The 17,457-nt window shown below is 40.6% G+C and overlaps 1 protein-coding gene across 1 annotated transcript in view; it reads left to right on the forward strand.

Annotated features, from left to right (window-relative positions):
* Positions 1–17,457, forward strand: part of LOC139933911 (ATP-binding cassette sub-family C member 9-like) — a 33,655-nt gene that overhangs the window by 13,455 nt on the left and 2,743 nt on the right. The window contains exons 12-28 of the mRNA XM_071928143.1: positions 516–746; positions 1,990–2,068; positions 2,875–2,980; positions 3,716–3,814; positions 4,713–4,878; positions 6,533–6,670; positions 7,241–7,463; positions 7,885–8,099; positions 8,518–8,681; positions 9,940–10,009; positions 11,651–11,808; positions 12,871–12,963; positions 13,512–13,614; positions 14,364–14,477; positions 14,797–15,036; positions 16,087–16,165; positions 16,717–16,825. Of these exons, the coding sequence (XP_071784244.1) occupies positions 516–746; positions 1,990–2,068; positions 2,875–2,980; positions 3,716–3,814; positions 4,713–4,878; positions 6,533–6,670; positions 7,241–7,463; positions 7,885–8,099; positions 8,518–8,681; positions 9,940–10,009; positions 11,651–11,808; positions 12,871–12,963; positions 13,512–13,614; positions 14,364–14,477; positions 14,797–15,036; positions 16,087–16,165; positions 16,717–16,825 (2,387 nt within the window). The remainder of the gene's footprint in view (positions 1–515; positions 747–1,989; positions 2,069–2,874; positions 2,981–3,715; positions 3,815–4,712; positions 4,879–6,532; positions 6,671–7,240; positions 7,464–7,884; positions 8,100–8,517; positions 8,682–9,939; positions 10,010–11,650; positions 11,809–12,870; positions 12,964–13,511; positions 13,615–14,363; positions 14,478–14,796; positions 15,037–16,086; positions 16,166–16,716; positions 16,826–17,457) is intronic.

The raw sequence follows: 17,457 nt of genomic DNA on the forward strand, positions 1-17,457 counted from the left end.
GAATTTTATTTCGTGACCTCAGACTTAAGGTCTTGAATTTAAGGTCTTGAAATCAAGCATCTGAAAGCACACAACAGTGTGTTCATTATTATCTTGCAACTTCAAAGACCAATTGAGCTCAAATTTTCACAGGCATGTTTTTTATGCATATGTTGAGATACACCAAGTGAGAAGACTGGTCTTTGACAATTACCAATAGTGTCCAGTGTCGTTAAAAAGCAAACAAAGTAATTTTTGTCCCAGTAACTTAAGGTAACCATTGGCTCCCAGACATGACGTTAAAGCATCGTCATTTTGAAACGGGCCATCAACGGCAGAATTGTTCTTAGTTTTTCAAAACCTTGAGGTTGGGGCCTGATTTTGTAATTAATAATTAATTAAGTGTACACATATCAAAATAATATTTTAAATGGTGAACAAACGTAATAAAATTAAGCTGAAATAGAATTTCCGTAAACACAATCCGCTGAAGTAGCTGTTTAAGATGATTCCTTTTTTTGTTTTCTATCATTTAGGGCTCTAGCAATGTAACCATAAAGCGCAGCAGACGATTCCTTGCACGCAAACGGCGCCAAGACGAGAATGGAGAGCTTCTCATCCCAGCCACGCCCCCCGCCCTTGTACCGGCCACGCCCCCCGCCCTCTCCAAAGACTCCACCCCAAGTCCTTCCACAACCTCGACGTCGCCTAGTGAGGACAGTGATAATAAGAAGAATGAAGGGTTGCCGAGCAACGTCGCTGTCAAGGTAGGTTTGGGAGTTTGCTTTCTTGCTTTAAGGAACATTACAGAATTGGTGAGAAAGTAGATTTATCGTATGTTCGGGAGACTTCTCAGTTCTGAAAAGAACTGTCCTACTTTTTAACTAATAATAATAATAATAAAACAGTATTTATATAGCGCAATATGAACTGCCATTCCTCAAAGCGCTCAACAGCAAAATGAAAAGCATTACAGGAAAACAAAAACTTATAGGCCTATAATCCCCAATTAAATCTCATAACAAATGATTATAAAATTAGGCCAGACTAGCTGTTACCTTAACGAAACCACTAAAAATACTACAAACTACTACCCGGGCGGAAGGTATAGAAAATTGGCTGGGACTACTACTTTAGCTTATAGTAGCGTGAATAACTGTACTACCGCGGGGTCAGTTCTTGAATTGGTCTCAAAGTTTCGACTAGCTTGCTCTAGTCATCATCAGGAGACTCAACAGAGAATTATGAGAACAATCTTGAGAATGTGAATTTAGTGTGAGTGTGAATCCCACACAGCCGGAGACGAAACCAAAAACTGATTTCTTTTTTCAGAAATTTTGTTTTTTACCCTAACACTGATGTGTATCAGCACTGTACATATGGGCTTTCTCTCACCTTTAAAGACACTGGACACTATTGGTAATTGTCAAAGACCAGTCTTCTCACTTGGTGTATCTCAATATATGCACAAAATAACAAACCTGTGAAAATTTGAGCTCAACTGGTCGTCAAGGTTGCGAGATAATGATGAAAGAAGAAAACACCCTTGTCACATGAAGCTGTGTGCTTTTAGATGCCCCGATTTTGAGACCTCAAATTCTAAATCTGAGGTCTCGAAATCAAATTCATGGAAAATAACTTCTCTCTCAAAAACTCCAGAGGGAGCCTTTTCTGACAATGGGTTATACTATCAACAGCTCCCCGTTCCTCGAGACCAAGTAAGGTTTAATGCTAATAATTGTTTTGAGTAATTACCAATAGTGTCCACTGCCTTTAAACCTGTTTCTTTTCATACCACACCTGTTACTTTTGTTGTTGCATATTTGTTGGCCTCAAGAACATCTGTGGTATTTGGCAACACATGCAACATGTTGTACATTATGAGTTAGCCACACATAACAATACCCAGTACTTTCCTGAAGTGTAAGGGGTAAAACCAAAAATAATATTCTTTATCCCCATTCCCCACATGCAAATTTAACATTTATTAAATTTGTTGTTCCCTCATAGGTCGAGAATGGGTATTTCACATGGGATCCTGAAACCAACGTACCTGTGCTATCAAACATCAATCTTGAAATTCCCACAGGTGAGTTTCACATTCACACTACAGCAGTTTAACTGGGGTCCCTTGCTTAATTTTAGCATGGTTGTAAACTCTGGCAATGTTTGACAAGATTTTGCAAGATAACTTTGACTGTAGAAAAAATTGTTGTCCTTTCACATGAGGTACATTGTGTAAAGTTTTACAACCATGCTACAATTTAGCAAGGGACCCTCGTGTGGGAAGGGCTCTAGTGGTTTCATTCCTAGCCCTTAACCTCTGTGGACCCAGGCCTGAATCCTGCCTCAGACCGGAGCCTTGCATGTGAATTGAATTTTCAGTTCCTACTTGGGCTTAATTTCATGGGCTTGTCTACCATGTCTGCTAACTGAATCAAAGAATCGGCAAGCAGATAATTCTGCGCTTACATTTACATCAAGGGTATTTCAGGGGTTAGGGAAGAATTTTGGCTTGTGCTTGTTTATGTGCATACAGTGTACTCCCATGCTCCACGTTACTAGGCATTTTGTGCTTACACAGCTATACTGTATGTAGCATAGATATTCAGTTTTGTCGTGCAAGCAGAGAATGGTGAACGTACATGTAAGCTCAGAATTCGATGGAAAGCAAAGCCATGAATTTGGGACTTGATCGCATTGGTTTTGCCCATTATGGGGTTTCCCTACCACATCTAAAACTGAACATTTCTGCATGTGTCCTATTCATCTTTTTTTTGTTCATGTAGAAAAGGTAGACCTGTTTAAAGTAAATAGCATAGTCTTCTTTTGTACAATTTTATTTTGATAACATTTTCTTACTTAGTGAAATTCTGTATTTATCTCCATCCTCAGGGAAGTTGACCGTGATTATTGGACCGGTCGGAAGTGGTAAATCATCACTCGCTCAGGCCATCTTGGGAGAAATGAAAACTTTGTCTGGAAGCGTCAAACTGAAGAAGTAAGAAATTAACTTAAAGCTATGCAAGGTGGAAGTACTGTAAGTAAAGTCGGCGATGACACCATGTAAATGTTAAAAGCTTTTTTGTGAACAGTGGTGGCTCCGAGAGATCCGATTTCTGAAAATCTTCTCGGTCAGAGATCACTGATTAAAACGACGAACCACCACTACTCACAAAAGAGATTTTGACATGGTGTCACCACAAACTTACTTACTGAAAAAATTAATCTTGTTATTTCACAAAATACAAATGTTCACAGACTTACATTAAAATAGTAGATATTTTCCCTTCTGAGGTGCTGTATTTTTTTAGAAATTAGTCAAACAATTTCACAGAAATAATTTTTCGCCCCGGTGAGATGGAAATCATTTCAGCATGTTCAAACAATGCTCTGTGATTGCACTTTTTTACTCCTCTTCAAAACTTGACGACTAATAACCCTGAAACTTCTTCATTCACAGTGAGTAGGGAACTATTGTGTCATGGCCAAAAACTTGATCTACAACAGATATCAGCCGTCGATTTCACAAAGAGTTAGGACTCGTCTTATCTCGAGTTAGGACGAGTAACTCGTCCGGACTTAGGATTAATCTTAAGGTCTGCATGCTACAGTGCAGGGTTGGGACTCGTCCTAAGTCACAAGATGAATCCTGAGTTAGGAAGAGTTTTGTGAAATCGACGGCTGAACCCTTTAACGTCGTTTATGTTCGTAACTTTGTTTGTTTTTGTCACAGGAAGAAGAATACCATTGCCTATGCAGCACAGAAACCGTGGTTAATCAATGGCTCCTTGAGAGAAAATATCCTGTTTGGCCAGCCTTATCACGCTAAAAGGTATAAATTGTCGTCCCAACTTGAGTGTCGTTGTTTTTATCTTTGTTTCAACTTGTTTTACTTCACAGATTGGTTGGCTTAGGCAGTGGACACTATTGGTAATTTTTCAAAATAATTGTTAGCACAGAAACTTACTTGGTAACAAGTAATGAAGAGCGGTTGATAGTGTAAAACATTGTGAGAAACGGCGCCCTTTGAAGTGACGTAGATTTCGAGAAAGAAGTAATTGTTCCACAAATTTGATTTTGAGGTCCCCAAATCAAGCATCTGAAAGCACACAACTTTGTGTGGTTTTTCTTTCATTATTATCTCGCAACTTCGACGACCAATTGAGTTCAAATTTTCACAGGTTTGTTATTTTATGCATATGTTTACATGGTTTAGATACACCAAGTGAGCTAGAAGACTGGGCTTTGACAATTACTAATAGTCTGTGGGATTTGTGAGGAGTATCGAGAAATACATGTACAGTACAGCTAAGTAAAGCTACATGTGCCCCCGGATACAGGGGCTGAACAATTATCGCGATTCACAAACTTTGGTGGTGGTAATCTACATGTATGTGTATTTATGTGAGGATTTTATGGGGGCATCCCAGTAGTAGGAGTGTATCATTTATTGATTTTGGGAATTAAAGGATATTTATATGTTATAGTGCTGCACAATTTGGAGTTACGTGGTTTCTGTCTGTGTGCTATTCTTCTGCAAAAACAACTTCACTGTAAGGTCCACCCTGGGTAAATATGACCCATGGTGTGACAGTCTAGTGTCCTAAGTGTCAAGACCAGCAATTGAACCCACACTCTTCTGATCAGAAACACCAGAGCTTGAGTCGGGTGCTCTTAAGCTTAACCGGTTGGCCACGACTTATTTGTAGTAACTTCTGTTTGATTCCTAGGTACCACAAAGTTCTAAAGGCATGTGCTCTTCAAGCAGACATTGATGTTCTACCGGCTGGTGACCTGACCGAGATTGGCGAGAAGGGACTCAACCTGAGCGGGGGACAGAAGCAACGTGTCAGCCTTGCTCGGGCCATCTACTCTGAACGCAACATTGCCATCATGGTAAGTTTACAATGCTGTCGAGCGAGAACCTTAAAGTTTCTTAAATCTGTGAGGGACGGCCTTTCAAATACTTGCAGAATGCCAAGGGGTTAACCCTGTTTCAGCCCCAGGAGTAGGTGGCAACGTGCCCCTGGTTGCAGTTGGTTCGAGTCGATAGTTATAATCAGTGTACATGTAGCCTTCATTGAGGTGGCCGTCCGTGGCCAGGGGATGTTGGGCCATCTCTCTTAAAGCCATTGGACCCTTTCGGTAAACACTATTGTCCAAGGCCCACACTTCGTGTATCACAACTTCTATATTAAATAAACCTGTGAAAATTTAGGCTCAATCGGTCATCGGAGTCTGGAGAAAATAACGGGAAAACCCACCCGTGTATCCGCGCGTTTCGCCGTTTTATGACATGTGTTTAAAATCAATCCGTAATTCTCGCTGACGAGAAGTGATATTGTTTTACTGTTTTCTCAAAAAGTAAAGCATTTCATGGAATAATATTTCAAGGGAAGTCTTTCACCACTACCTTCTGTAAACCCTGTAAGTTATTTGTAAATCTGTGAACTTTTTCTTTTTTTTCCTGTACCGAAAGGGTCCAATGGTTTTAACAAAAAGAACAAAAAGTGATGTCATGAGTGCGGATTGCTAAGGGAGCATCTCAAAAGTCGGGCACGTTCCTAGCGCAAAAGAACGTTCCTGCGGGCATATGCCCGCAGGATCGCAACATCATGACATTAGGAACGTTCTAACATGAGATTGGACGCGGTTACGCATTTGGAACAATCCAAAAGATCGCTCTGGCGTTCCAAAGGACCGGTCCAAGTAAAGCGGCGGGGATACTCTTGCGATCCAAAGAACATTCCTACCGTTCCGACTTTTGAGACGCTCCCTAATAAAAATAATAATAATTATAATCAATTGCTATATAGCGCTTTATCACATCCCAAAGGGCGTCTCAAAGGGCGTCCCAACATTATTACACCCTGGTCACTGGTCCTTATATCATTCCTTAAACCATCTCAGTTCCCTAGGTAAACAACGGGTGCTGCGAGTTACCGAGCACCAAGCTAATCATTCACATAAACGTAAACCATCTCTACCCTCACAGGTACCCATTTTATCCTTGGTGGAGAGAAGCTATAGTTAAAGCCATTATACACTTTCAGGACAGAAAAAAAAAAGTCCACAGATTTACAAATAACTTACAGGGTTTACAGAAGGTAATGGTGAAAGACTTCTCTTCAAATATTATTCCATGAAATGCTTTACTTTTTTAGAAAACATTAAAACATTTGTCAATTCTCGATATCGAGAATTACGGATTTATTTTAAACACATGTCATGACACGGCGAAACATGCGGAAACAGGGGTGGGTTTTCCCGTTATTTTCTCCCGACTCCGATGACCAATTGAGCCTAACATTTCACAAGTTTGTTATTTTATATAAAAGTTGTGCTCCACGAAGTGTGGGCCCTTGGACAATACTGTTTACCGAAAGTGTCCAATGGCTTTAAGTGTCTTGCTCAAGAACATTAGTGTCACGACCGGGATTCTTACCCACATCCCGATGTCTTTAACCACCGGAACTTAAGTCTGATGCTTTTATCCCCTTGGCCATGACACCCCTCAATCATAACCAAACTTATTGTCTTTGTATGACAGGATGACGTGCTGTCTGCTCTTGATATGCGTATCGGCACGCAGGTATTTGAGGAGGGGATTATAAGAATGATGCGTAGATCTCGTCATACAGTCGTCCTAGTCACGCATCAATTACAGTGCCTTCAGAATGCTGATCATGTAAATACATTTATTTTCAATCCCCCTTCAATTTAGTTCAGAAAAGATTATTTTCCTCTTCTGTTTTGCTGTAATTTATCCCTTTGCTGCCAATCAAACCAGCAGCCGATTTCACGAAGCTGTAGGATTAATCCTAACTCGAGTTAGGACGAGTAACCCGTCCTAACTTAGGATGGGTTCAGTTCTTCCTACGAATTTGGATGCAGGACTCAACTCGTCCTAAGTCCTGAGATTAATCCTAAGTTAAGAAGAGTTTGGTGAAATCGACGGCAGTAACACCGGGGCAAAACCCTTTTCTTCTCAATAATTGCACTGGTTTCTTTTACATGCGTTTCACAACACACAGGACCAATGGCTTTGTGTCCCATCCAAAGGAAGGAGCATCGTGGTCAAGTGTCTTGCTTAAGGACACAGGTGTCACCCCCTGGGACTGGAATCCACACTTTGCTGATTGATCAGAAACACCGGAGTTTGAAATATTGCCCTTTGATCACAAACAATTTTTTTTTTTTTGATAACACAAACACTTGATGCATGGAATGCAACTGACAATTTATGATTTGATTTCAGATCATCGTGATGAAAGACGGCAAGATAAGCCGGCAAGGAACCCGCCAGGAAATTGCCCGTCTGGACCCCGCCCTCTATTGTCGCTGGAAGAGGGCCGTACATCTCGTCAGCGAGTCCGAGACGGAATCGGAGGTGGAGTCTGAGACCATGAGAGAGGAGAGGCAGAACCTCCTGAAACAAGTCACCAAGTATCAGATGGAAGAAGAGGATAGACGCAAAACAGGTCTGAAGGGGGTGTGGCTGGGGTAGTGTGGGGGGGAAATTGACCACCTCATAGTGTTCTTTGCACTATAATGAAAAAGGAGGGCGGCTGATAGCCTAGTAGGACGTCTGTTGCACTGCACTGACGTCCTAGTTATGAAGCTTCTCAACAATGCAAACAAATTATTGAAGCTGAAACTTTGTCCATGTATTCTTCATGTCCATGACTCAAATAAAATTGCAGATCCACACTCTCGTTTTCAGCATGATTTACATGGGGGCTTGTGTTCGCATGTAGCAACCTCATCGACTTCTGGGTTCTTTAACTCTGGGTACACTTTGGTCAGAACCATACCACAACTTTATTGAGAGAAATAAATACCTTGGCGTACCGCAAACCTCAGTATCTAAACCCTCTACTTACGTTGTCGGACTTTTCACAGGGACCAAAGATGGAGCGTTGATCCAGGCTGAGGAGCGTGAGAAGGGGCCCGTCTCCTTCAAGGTGTACGCTTACTTCCTGCATGCGATGGGATACAGAGCCCTAGCTCTGATCATCGCTACCTACCTCATGAGGGAGTCTCTTAAGATGTGTGCCAACTTCTGGCTGACCAGTTGGTCTTCGGCCGGTCAACAGAGTAAAGAGAGTGGTTTGAATGTTAGTATGCTCGCTAATTTCTAGTCAAGCTAACAAAATTAATTTGTGGAATTTAAAAAGTGCTAACCAATTCATGTCGAATGATGTGTTTGTCCCATAGAGTTATATATAAGAACTAGAGGGCGCACTGGTGATGCTGCTTGCACAAACGTGACGGGACCGCAAGGAGACACGTGCGCCATTGTGTACAAGCATTGGAAATGAAGTGCACGTTGGAGTTTGTGTTTATTGAACACTACGCGATGCTGTTTTGTCAACTTACAAAATGGCCGCACAAACACACGCTGTGCGATGCTGTTTTGTCAACTTAGAAAATGGACGCATGCGTCCATCCCTCTCATACATGTACTGTACCTACCAATTGGTGTGCAGTCAATTATTATTCAGTTCTATTTTGTTACCTTTATTTTCCATTTAGGAGGAGTCAGTGACAATGTATTACTTGATTGGATATGCAGCTATTGTAGTTGGTTGCATTCTAGCGTCTGTCATAGCCGGGGCTAGCCTGGTTTACTCTCTCTTCATAGCTGCTCAGCACCTACATGACGGTATGCTGCATAACATCATCAAAGCACCAATGAGGTTAGTTTCTTAGTTTGACATCACACTCGTTACTACTGTGATTGGCTATTTTCTTGGTTGTCATAGCGAGTGGTAGCCTGGTTTAATTCTCTCTAAGTTGGTTTCTTAGTCTGGCATCACATTTATTGCTGGTGTGATTGGCTGTTTTCTTGGTTGTTATAGCGAGTGGTAGCCTGGTTTAATTCCGTCTTCTTAGCCGCTAAGTACCTACATGTACATGATGGTATGCTGCATCTGGTTGAATTCTCCCTTAGGTTAGTTTCTTAGTCTGACATAAACACTCATTACTACTGTGATTGGCCGTTTTTGTTGGTTGTCATAGCGAGTGGTAGCCTGGTTTAATTCTCTCTTAGGTTAGTTTCTTAGTCTGACTACACTTATTACTACTGTGATTGACTGTTTTGTTGGTTGTGGTAGTGAGTGGTAGCCTGGTTTAATTCTCTCATAGTTTAGTTTAATTCTCTTTTCTTCAGTTCTTAGCCGCTTCGTACTTGAGGTTAGCTCTTGGTCTGACATCACACAAGCTGCCAATATGGATTTGCTGTATTCAGGTTCTTTCTAAGTTATCCATTCGTCTGTCTTGGTTTGCTGAGTTGGAAGACCATCTTGTCTTCTCTTTGACCAGTAAAGGATTCAGACTTTGACAGGGCAGCCTCGTGAACTGACCACAAAGTTTCTTCTTCCACAGTTGAAATGTGACCAGGGCCCAATTTACGAAAGCAGAAAATATTGGGAACTCGGGAAAGTACTGAGTATAGACGATGTTTCCTCTGAGGTCACTCGAAAACCATTAACATGATTCGTGCGCATACCGCCGGGCAAAACCTTTGTGGTTTGGCAGCCAGCTACGTGTAGAAAGTGAATGCAATGCTACTGTGACTACTCGTCTTTTTGCTCGGTGAAACATGACATAGGCCGTGTCCGAAACGACGACTTCGGCTACAGCTACGTCTAGATCAGCGCGTCTACCAGTGTTGAAGAATAGGCAGACGCGCGCGATCTAGCCGTAGCTGTAGCCGAAGTCGCCGTTTCGGACACGGCCATATACAGTGTTTTGTCAACAGAGGGCGGTTTGAATGTAAACATAGTAACATCGTCTTAACACATCGAAGTAAGGGTAAAAAACAAATTGTACTCTTTATCCCCGTTGCAGAAATGAACCCCTACTACATTATTGCAATTGTTTTGCTTAGCCTTTGTGCTTAAGCAGCTCTATCAGTGGTCCCATCTATCAAGTCGGTTGTTGATTTATTTTCAGATTCTTCGATACCACACCAGTGGGGCGAATTCTTGTGCGTTTCTCCTTCGACACGGCCGTGATTGACAGGGTAAGTATTTATCCCTTTAAATTTTGGGTCAAGCAAACAAAATATTACAAGAGCAGGACTTGAACCTGTTATTTGACAGTTTCAGTTTGAATGGCTTCTTTGTGGCACCCCCGAACAAAGGTGTTAACAAAATAGGGAGATGGCCAACATAGGGCTAGATAGCGCAGTGGGTAGAGTGCTAACATGTTAGTATGCAGTTTCAATCCTGCTCTATTCAGTTTTTCTTTATTCACCCCAAAAACTTTCAGTCTAGAGAGTTTTGTGGTTGCACCATTGAAACATTTGCTTTGAAAAGAACTGGTGTTGTAACAACTTACAATCTAGAGAGGTTTGTGGTGATGTCACCATGGAAACATTGGCTCTGAAAAGAACTGGTGTTGTAACATTTCACAATCTAAAGAGGTTTGTGGTGACGTCACCATTGAAAGACTTGCTTTGAAAAGAGCTGGTGTTGTAACAATTCACAATCTAGAGAGGTTTGTGGTGATGTCACCATGGAAACATCGGCTCTGAAAAGAACTGGTGTTGTAACATCTCACAATCTAAAGAGGTTTGTGGTGATGTCACCATGGAAACATCGGCTCTGAAAAGAACTGGTGTTGTAACAACTCACAATCTAGAGAGGTTTGTGGTGACGTCACCATTGAAAGACTTGCTTTGAAAAGAACTGGTGTTGTAACAACTCACAATCTAGAGAGGTTTGTGGTGATGTCACCATTGAAAGACTTGCTTTGAAAAGAGCGGGTGGTATAACAATTCACAATCTAAAGAGGTTTGTGGTGACGTCACCATGGAAACATCAGCTCTGAAAAGAACTGGTGTTGTAACAACTCACAATCTAGAGAGGTTTGTGGTGACGTCACCATGGAAACATTGGCTCTGAAAAGAACTGGTGTTGTAACAATTCACAATCTAGAGAGGTTTGTGGTGACGTCACCATGGAAAGACTTGCTTTGAAAAGAGCTGGTGTTGTAACAATTCACAATCTAGAGAGGTTTGTGGTGACGTCACCATGGGAACGTCGGCTCTGAAAAGAACTGGTGTTGTAACAACTCACAATCTAGAGAGGTTTGTGGTGACGTCACCATGGAAACATTGGCTCTGAAAAGAACTGGTGTTGTAACATTTCACAATCTAGAGAGGTTTGTGGTGAGGTCACCATTGAAAGACTTGCTTTGAAAAGAGCGGGTGGTGTAACAATTCACAATCTAGAGAGGTTTGTGGTGACGCCACCATTGAAAGACTTGCTTTGAAAAGAGCTGGTGTTGTAACAATTCACAATTTAGAGAGGTTTGTGGTGACGTCACCATGGAATCATCGTCTCTGAAAAGAACTGGTGTTGTAACAACTCACAATCTAGAGAGGTTTGTGGTGACGTCACCATGGAAACATTGGCTCTGAAAAGAACCGGTGGCGTAACAATTCACAATCTCGATGGATGGCTCTTTGCTCGTTATGAATAGGAATAATTTAAAGGACCAGTCATTTAAATCCCAGCTATGATTTGCTGATGAAGTATATAAACAAAGTGACTCCACAGTTATTGTAATTCAGGGCTACTTTTTTCTTTGCTTTTTGTTTCCATTCATAATGGAGGACGCAATTTTCACTGATTATTGTTGTTATTATTTTTTAATTTAGGGTATCATTGACACAGCGGACAACCTTCTCTTCTATTTCCTGTCCTGTTTTTCTGCCCTCGTCATTAGTACGGTCGCCATGCCGATGTTCTTCATTGCCTTCCTCCCTATCTGCCTGTGCTATTTCTTCCTCCAGAAATATTTCATCGAAACTGGGAGGTAAGAACTTGCTGTAAGAAGGAGAACTGAAGTGTTTCTACTTTAAAGGCACTGGACACTATCGGTAATTACTCAAAATAATAATTAGCATAAAACCTTACTTGGTAACGAGTAATGGAGAGCTGTTGATAGTATACAAATATTGACTGCTTCGAGTGCTATGGTTTAAACTATGACTCACGAGGTGATCCCCGGAGCGTTCTATTTTCTCGAGGCGAAGCCGAGGGAAAATAGAACGGTACGGGGATCACCGAGGGAGTCATAGTTTTTAACCATTGCACGAGTAAAAGCAGTCAATATTTGTTTTATAACACCCCAAACATTTCTAAATACTGTACTATTATTATTAAGTTACAGACCTGAATGCTACAATCCACGGACGACGCGAATACAGATTGCAAACACTTTGCATGTAGTGTCGTGCAATCCGAAGTGGTTACAGACTATTAATTTATCATTCCAGTACACGCAACGGACGTCTGGGTACTGCACGCCATGTGCTAGTCTGTCGGACTAGCGCATGGCAAACCGACGCTCTATCACACGGCCGTCTTCTGGCAAAACTAAGACATGTCATGTGACGCGCTCTAAACCAATGAGCAGGCAGAATACTTGCAAGGGGTGTTATAATATAATACATTGTGCGAAACAGCTCCCTATGAAGTAACGTAGTTTTTCAGAAAGCATTAATTTCTCACTAAATTATTTGCATTTGACTTCGAGACCTCAGAATTAGATTTTGAGGTCTCAAAATCAATTTACCTCTTTCTCAAAAACAACGTTACTTGAGAGGGAACTGTTTCTCACAATGTTTTATACTATCAACCTCTCCCCATTACTTGTTACTAAGTAACGGGTTTTGCTCATAATTATTTTGAGTAGTTACCAAAAGTGTCCACTGCCTTTAATCACACAAAAATTAACGCACTAAAATTGTTAGCGGCCTGAATATTTGACCCTAGCTGAGTCTTTTTGGATAGCTTTGAGACAGACTCTTCTAAGCTCAGAACGTCAGGCCATTAACGGTTTTTTAACGGAGACTTTTGTTCATTTTCTTTGTAGAGAATTGAAACGTCTTGAGAGCATCTCCAAGTCACCAATTCTGAGTCACGTCAACGAAACATTGGATGGACTCGCAACGATCAGAGCCTTCAGGTAAAAGGGCGTCGCTGTCATATTATTATAATAATAATAATAATTGGTGAGACATCTACTCTAGAATTGCAAAGGTCGGGGGTTCGAATCCCACCCGAGTAATTTGCATGTGATTGTTTTTTTCACGGAACTGAGGAAAGTACTGAGTATACAGTGCTAACACACATCGGTGTAAGGGTAAAAACAAAAACAAATATATTTTATCCCAATAGTTAAGGAGCTCATGGTATGAAATTAAGTTCCGTGGGATTTTAGTGATTAGAAGGTCCCATCTACATGTAGCTAGATACCTTCTTTAGATCCTAAGGAACAAGAAAACACATCCTGGCAAAATCTGAAGTGTGGCAGATGGCGGCCATCTTGGATTTCAAAATGGCGGCCATTTATTATTTATTTTATTTTTTGAAATATTTTTATTTACAACTAAGCAAATTTAGAATAAAGCCTACTTTCTGATACAGATGACTCAAGGCACTATGTAAAAGATACCACAAAGTATCAAATTTACCCATTGGGTCCATACATGTATATCTCTTTCACATTTTCAGAGCTGAAAGGCGATTTTTGGACATTCTACAGGAGCGAGTAACAACAAACACCAAAGTGTATGCCTACCTGTGGTGTACCTACCGCTGGATCACAGTCAGAATGGTACATTCATTCAAATTCTTTTAAACAAAGTGGCGAACATTTTAAAATCTTTCACGCGCGTCCCTAGCAATCAGTTTTAATCCCCTCGGAAAAATAGTTGTAGAAAAGAAGAAAGATCACAGGATCACACATTTTTTTAGAAAAAAGGATTCTTGATGGTGCAACATATTGTGAACTTTTTTTTTTTTTGGGGGGGGGGCGGGGGATTGTCATAACATTAATGCATCCATATAACCAATTTTTTACAAAATTCAAATGGTGCATAAAAGTGTTAAACTGTACTGCATGGGATCTTTTGGTGCATAACTTTACAAGTGTAAATTATGAGTTGCGGGTTTAATATTAAACATAATTCACATTTGTGGCGTGTTGTGGACAAGCAGTTTACTGCATTGACTCAAGTTCTGATTGTTAAATCATTAAAGTTTGGGTTCAATTTTGGGTCATAGCACAGGTGCCCTTGATCAAGGTACAATCGTCGACCAGTGGTTAGTTTGTGACGTGCAAAGCGCATGCACTCTAGTCGTTGTCTAGTGACCGTTCGTGAAATAATAACTGGTCCTCTCTGCCTGCAGCACTGTGACATGGACTAGACTGGTCCAACTATCGTTGACTAACGCGGGTTCGATCAGAGTTAGTCGAACTATGGTTAACTATGGTCGTTGATCAAACTTGCTCGATGATATGTGGGCTAGATAAGAACCAAAGAAATAATTTTAATAATTACTTTTTTTGTGTGTATCTTGCAGGACATTCTCGGTTCACTGATGGTGTTAGTCACTGGTGTTTGTACAACATACAGTGCTTTGTATAACGGCCTGGATCCTAGTCTTGCTGCCCTAGCAATAACATACGTGCTAAAGGTAGGTACCAGCCCAAAATGCCACAGTATTGACCCAATTCACCTGATGTCATCATCAGAATAATCTTGGATGCGCCGTACTGGTGGGCAATGTCACTGTGCGTTATTCAATGAAGTGTTCATTTTAGGTGCATTTTAGGCGATGCGGCGTTTACACGTAAATGTATTGCCCACCAACATGATGAGCGATTGAGCTCAAATTTTCACAGGTTTGTTGTTTTATGCATATGTTGAGATACACATGTACACCTAGTGTGAAGACTGGTCTTTGACAATTACCAAGAGTGTCCAGTGTCTTTAACACGAGTTTTCCCCATCAGGCGTCGAGTCAAGTCAACCTCCTGATACGCCGTGCCACTGACATGGAGATCCAGATGAACGCTGTAGAGAGAGTCAAACACTACACCAGCATTCCTAATGAGCTCTACCTCGGCACCAAGCCGCCTTCGGATTGGCCTTGGAAAGGTCATGTGACATTCAACAATGTGTCCCTACGATACGCAAAGGATCTCCAACTCGTTGTTCAGGGAGTGAATGTTGAACTTCGACCTGGGGAGAAGGCAAGTGTTCACGGAATTAAATAAAGTTCATTATTTTTAACCTCCCTGAAAGTATCGGGTTTTTTTCTTTGAAAATTTGGTTGCAATAATAAAGCCCTTACTTGATAAAGAAATAACAACAAAGGCTCTCATATTTTGCACCAGCCGTCGATTTTCACAAAACTCTTCCTTACTTAGGATTATTCTTAGGACTTACATAGGACGAGTCCCAACCCTGCACTGCAGCATGCAGACCTTAAGATTAATCCTAAGTTAGGAAGAGTTTACTCGACCTAACTGGAGGTAAGACGAGTCCTAACTTGGGATAAAACTCTTTGTGAAATCGACGGCTGATACCTTTTGAAGATCAAGTTTTTGGCCATGACACAATAATTCCCTACTCACTGTGAATGAAGAAGTTTCACGGTTATTTGTCGTCAAGTTTTGATGAGAAAAAAATTTCTATGTGAAATCGACACCTGGATCTTTTGTTGTCTTGCAAGAGAATCGCTGAAAATCTGTAGCGTTTATGTCAACGCAAGAAGAATAATATGCAATTGGAATACACAACCTGAGAAACGTTTTTAAACAAAAATGAGAAAAGCTTTTCAAAATTAAGTTTTGTTTAGAGGCAAACTGATATTTTGTTTTCATAGACACATTAGTAATGTGTCCAATTACAATTTATCAATGAATTACGCAAATACGAATTGCTGTTACCAATTACGAATTCCAGTTTTCCCGCCATAGAGAAAACCCTCACCTCTATTTTAGCTTTAAAAAGTTTGTCTGCTTTCGCATGCTATTTATAACATGTATAATAAAATGCTTCGGACTGAAGTCTTTTAATATTTGAGTGAGACATCTCTTTCTCAAAAAATTTGTTACTTCAGAGGGAGTCGTTTCTCAAATTTTTTTTACACTACCAACAGCTCGCCATTGCTCATTACCAAGTAAGTTTTTACCTAACAATTATTTTGAGAAATTACCAATAATGTCCGGTGCCTTTAAGAAGCAGGCCTGAAAGATCTTAAAGTAACTGAATGGTTTTGTTTGCTTTTCTTGATTCAGGTTGCTCTCTGCGGTCAGACCGGAAGCGGCAAGACGTCATTGGCACTATCCCTCTTTAGAATTCTCGATATTTGTCAAGGTGTGTTATCATTTGAGAAGAAAACTTTAGAAGAATTTACCCAATGGGCCCAATATTATAGAGCTGCTGAGCACAACAATTTGCTAAGCATGAAATTTTTGCCTTGTTTAAAACAGGATTACCAACCAAATTTCTACGTGATTTTTAGGACAAGCAAACAACAGCTGAATACCAGTAACAAGCAATGTACATGCAACAAATAGAAATTTGGTTGGTAATCCTGTTTTAATCGGGGAAGAATTTTCAGCGCTTAAAGAAGCAGGGAATTCCTTGCTTACATCAAGTGTATTTCACGAGTTAGCAGGGAATGTTTGCTTGCTCGCGTGGGTGCACCATGATACTAGGCAATCTTTGCTTACACAGCTAGCGAAGAAATTCGGCGCTCGCACAGTACACGGGTATAAGCGAAAAATTGTGATTGCAAGTACATGAAATTCGGCTTTGAAGTCAATTTTTGTGATAAACAAATTCAAATCAAGTTTATTTGAAAACAGTATGTCCTTCCATAGATTCTTAGTTTTTTAAAATTACTTTTATGGCTTCATTATTAGGTGAGATTTTGATAGATGGTGTCGACATTACTACAGTACCAGTTGAGCATTTGCGACGAGCGTTGTCGATAATTCCTCAAGATCCTGAACTGTTCACCGGTTCCATCAGGTACAAACTTCCCAATTACTTGAAATAACTATTAGCATAAAACTTTTCTTGGTGACGAGTAACGGGGAGAGGTTGATGGTATAAAACATTGTGAGAAACATCTCCCTCTGAAGTGCCATAGTTTTTGAGAAAGAAGTAGTTTTCCACGGATTTGATTTTGAGACCTCAGATTTAGAACTCGAGGTCTCGAAATCAACCATCTTAACAACACAACTTCGTGTGACAAGAGTTTTTTCTTTCATTATTATCTCGCAAGTTTGATCACTGATTGAGCTTAAATTTTCACAGTTTGTTATTGTGTGCATATGTTGAGATACACTAACTGTGAAGGTTAGTCTTTGATAATTACCAATAGTGTCCAATGCCTTTAAAGACCTAGGGTCGACCCAGACTAGGTATTGTAGTTGTGTGTTTCTTACAGGTGTGGTGTATCAACCTTACTATTATTATTTGTGTTATTATTTGTGGGAAGGGGGCATGAGACGGGGGCAGTGGTTCTGAGTGATGGGGTTTGCCCCCTTCTGGTCACCCACACCCCACTGTGTATAAATTATTTGGGACACAGGCATTTCATGATAGACTGTTTTTTACAGAGAAGCATTTTGTGAAGTTTATTTTTCTTATTATGTTTT

The sequence above is a fragment of the Asterias amurensis genome, chromosome 2 (genome assembly GCF_032118995.1).
Source record: "Asterias amurensis chromosome 2, ASM3211899v1".
NCBI classification, from domain to species: Eukaryota; Metazoa; Echinodermata; class Asteroidea; order Forcipulatida; family Asteriidae; genus Asterias; species Asterias amurensis.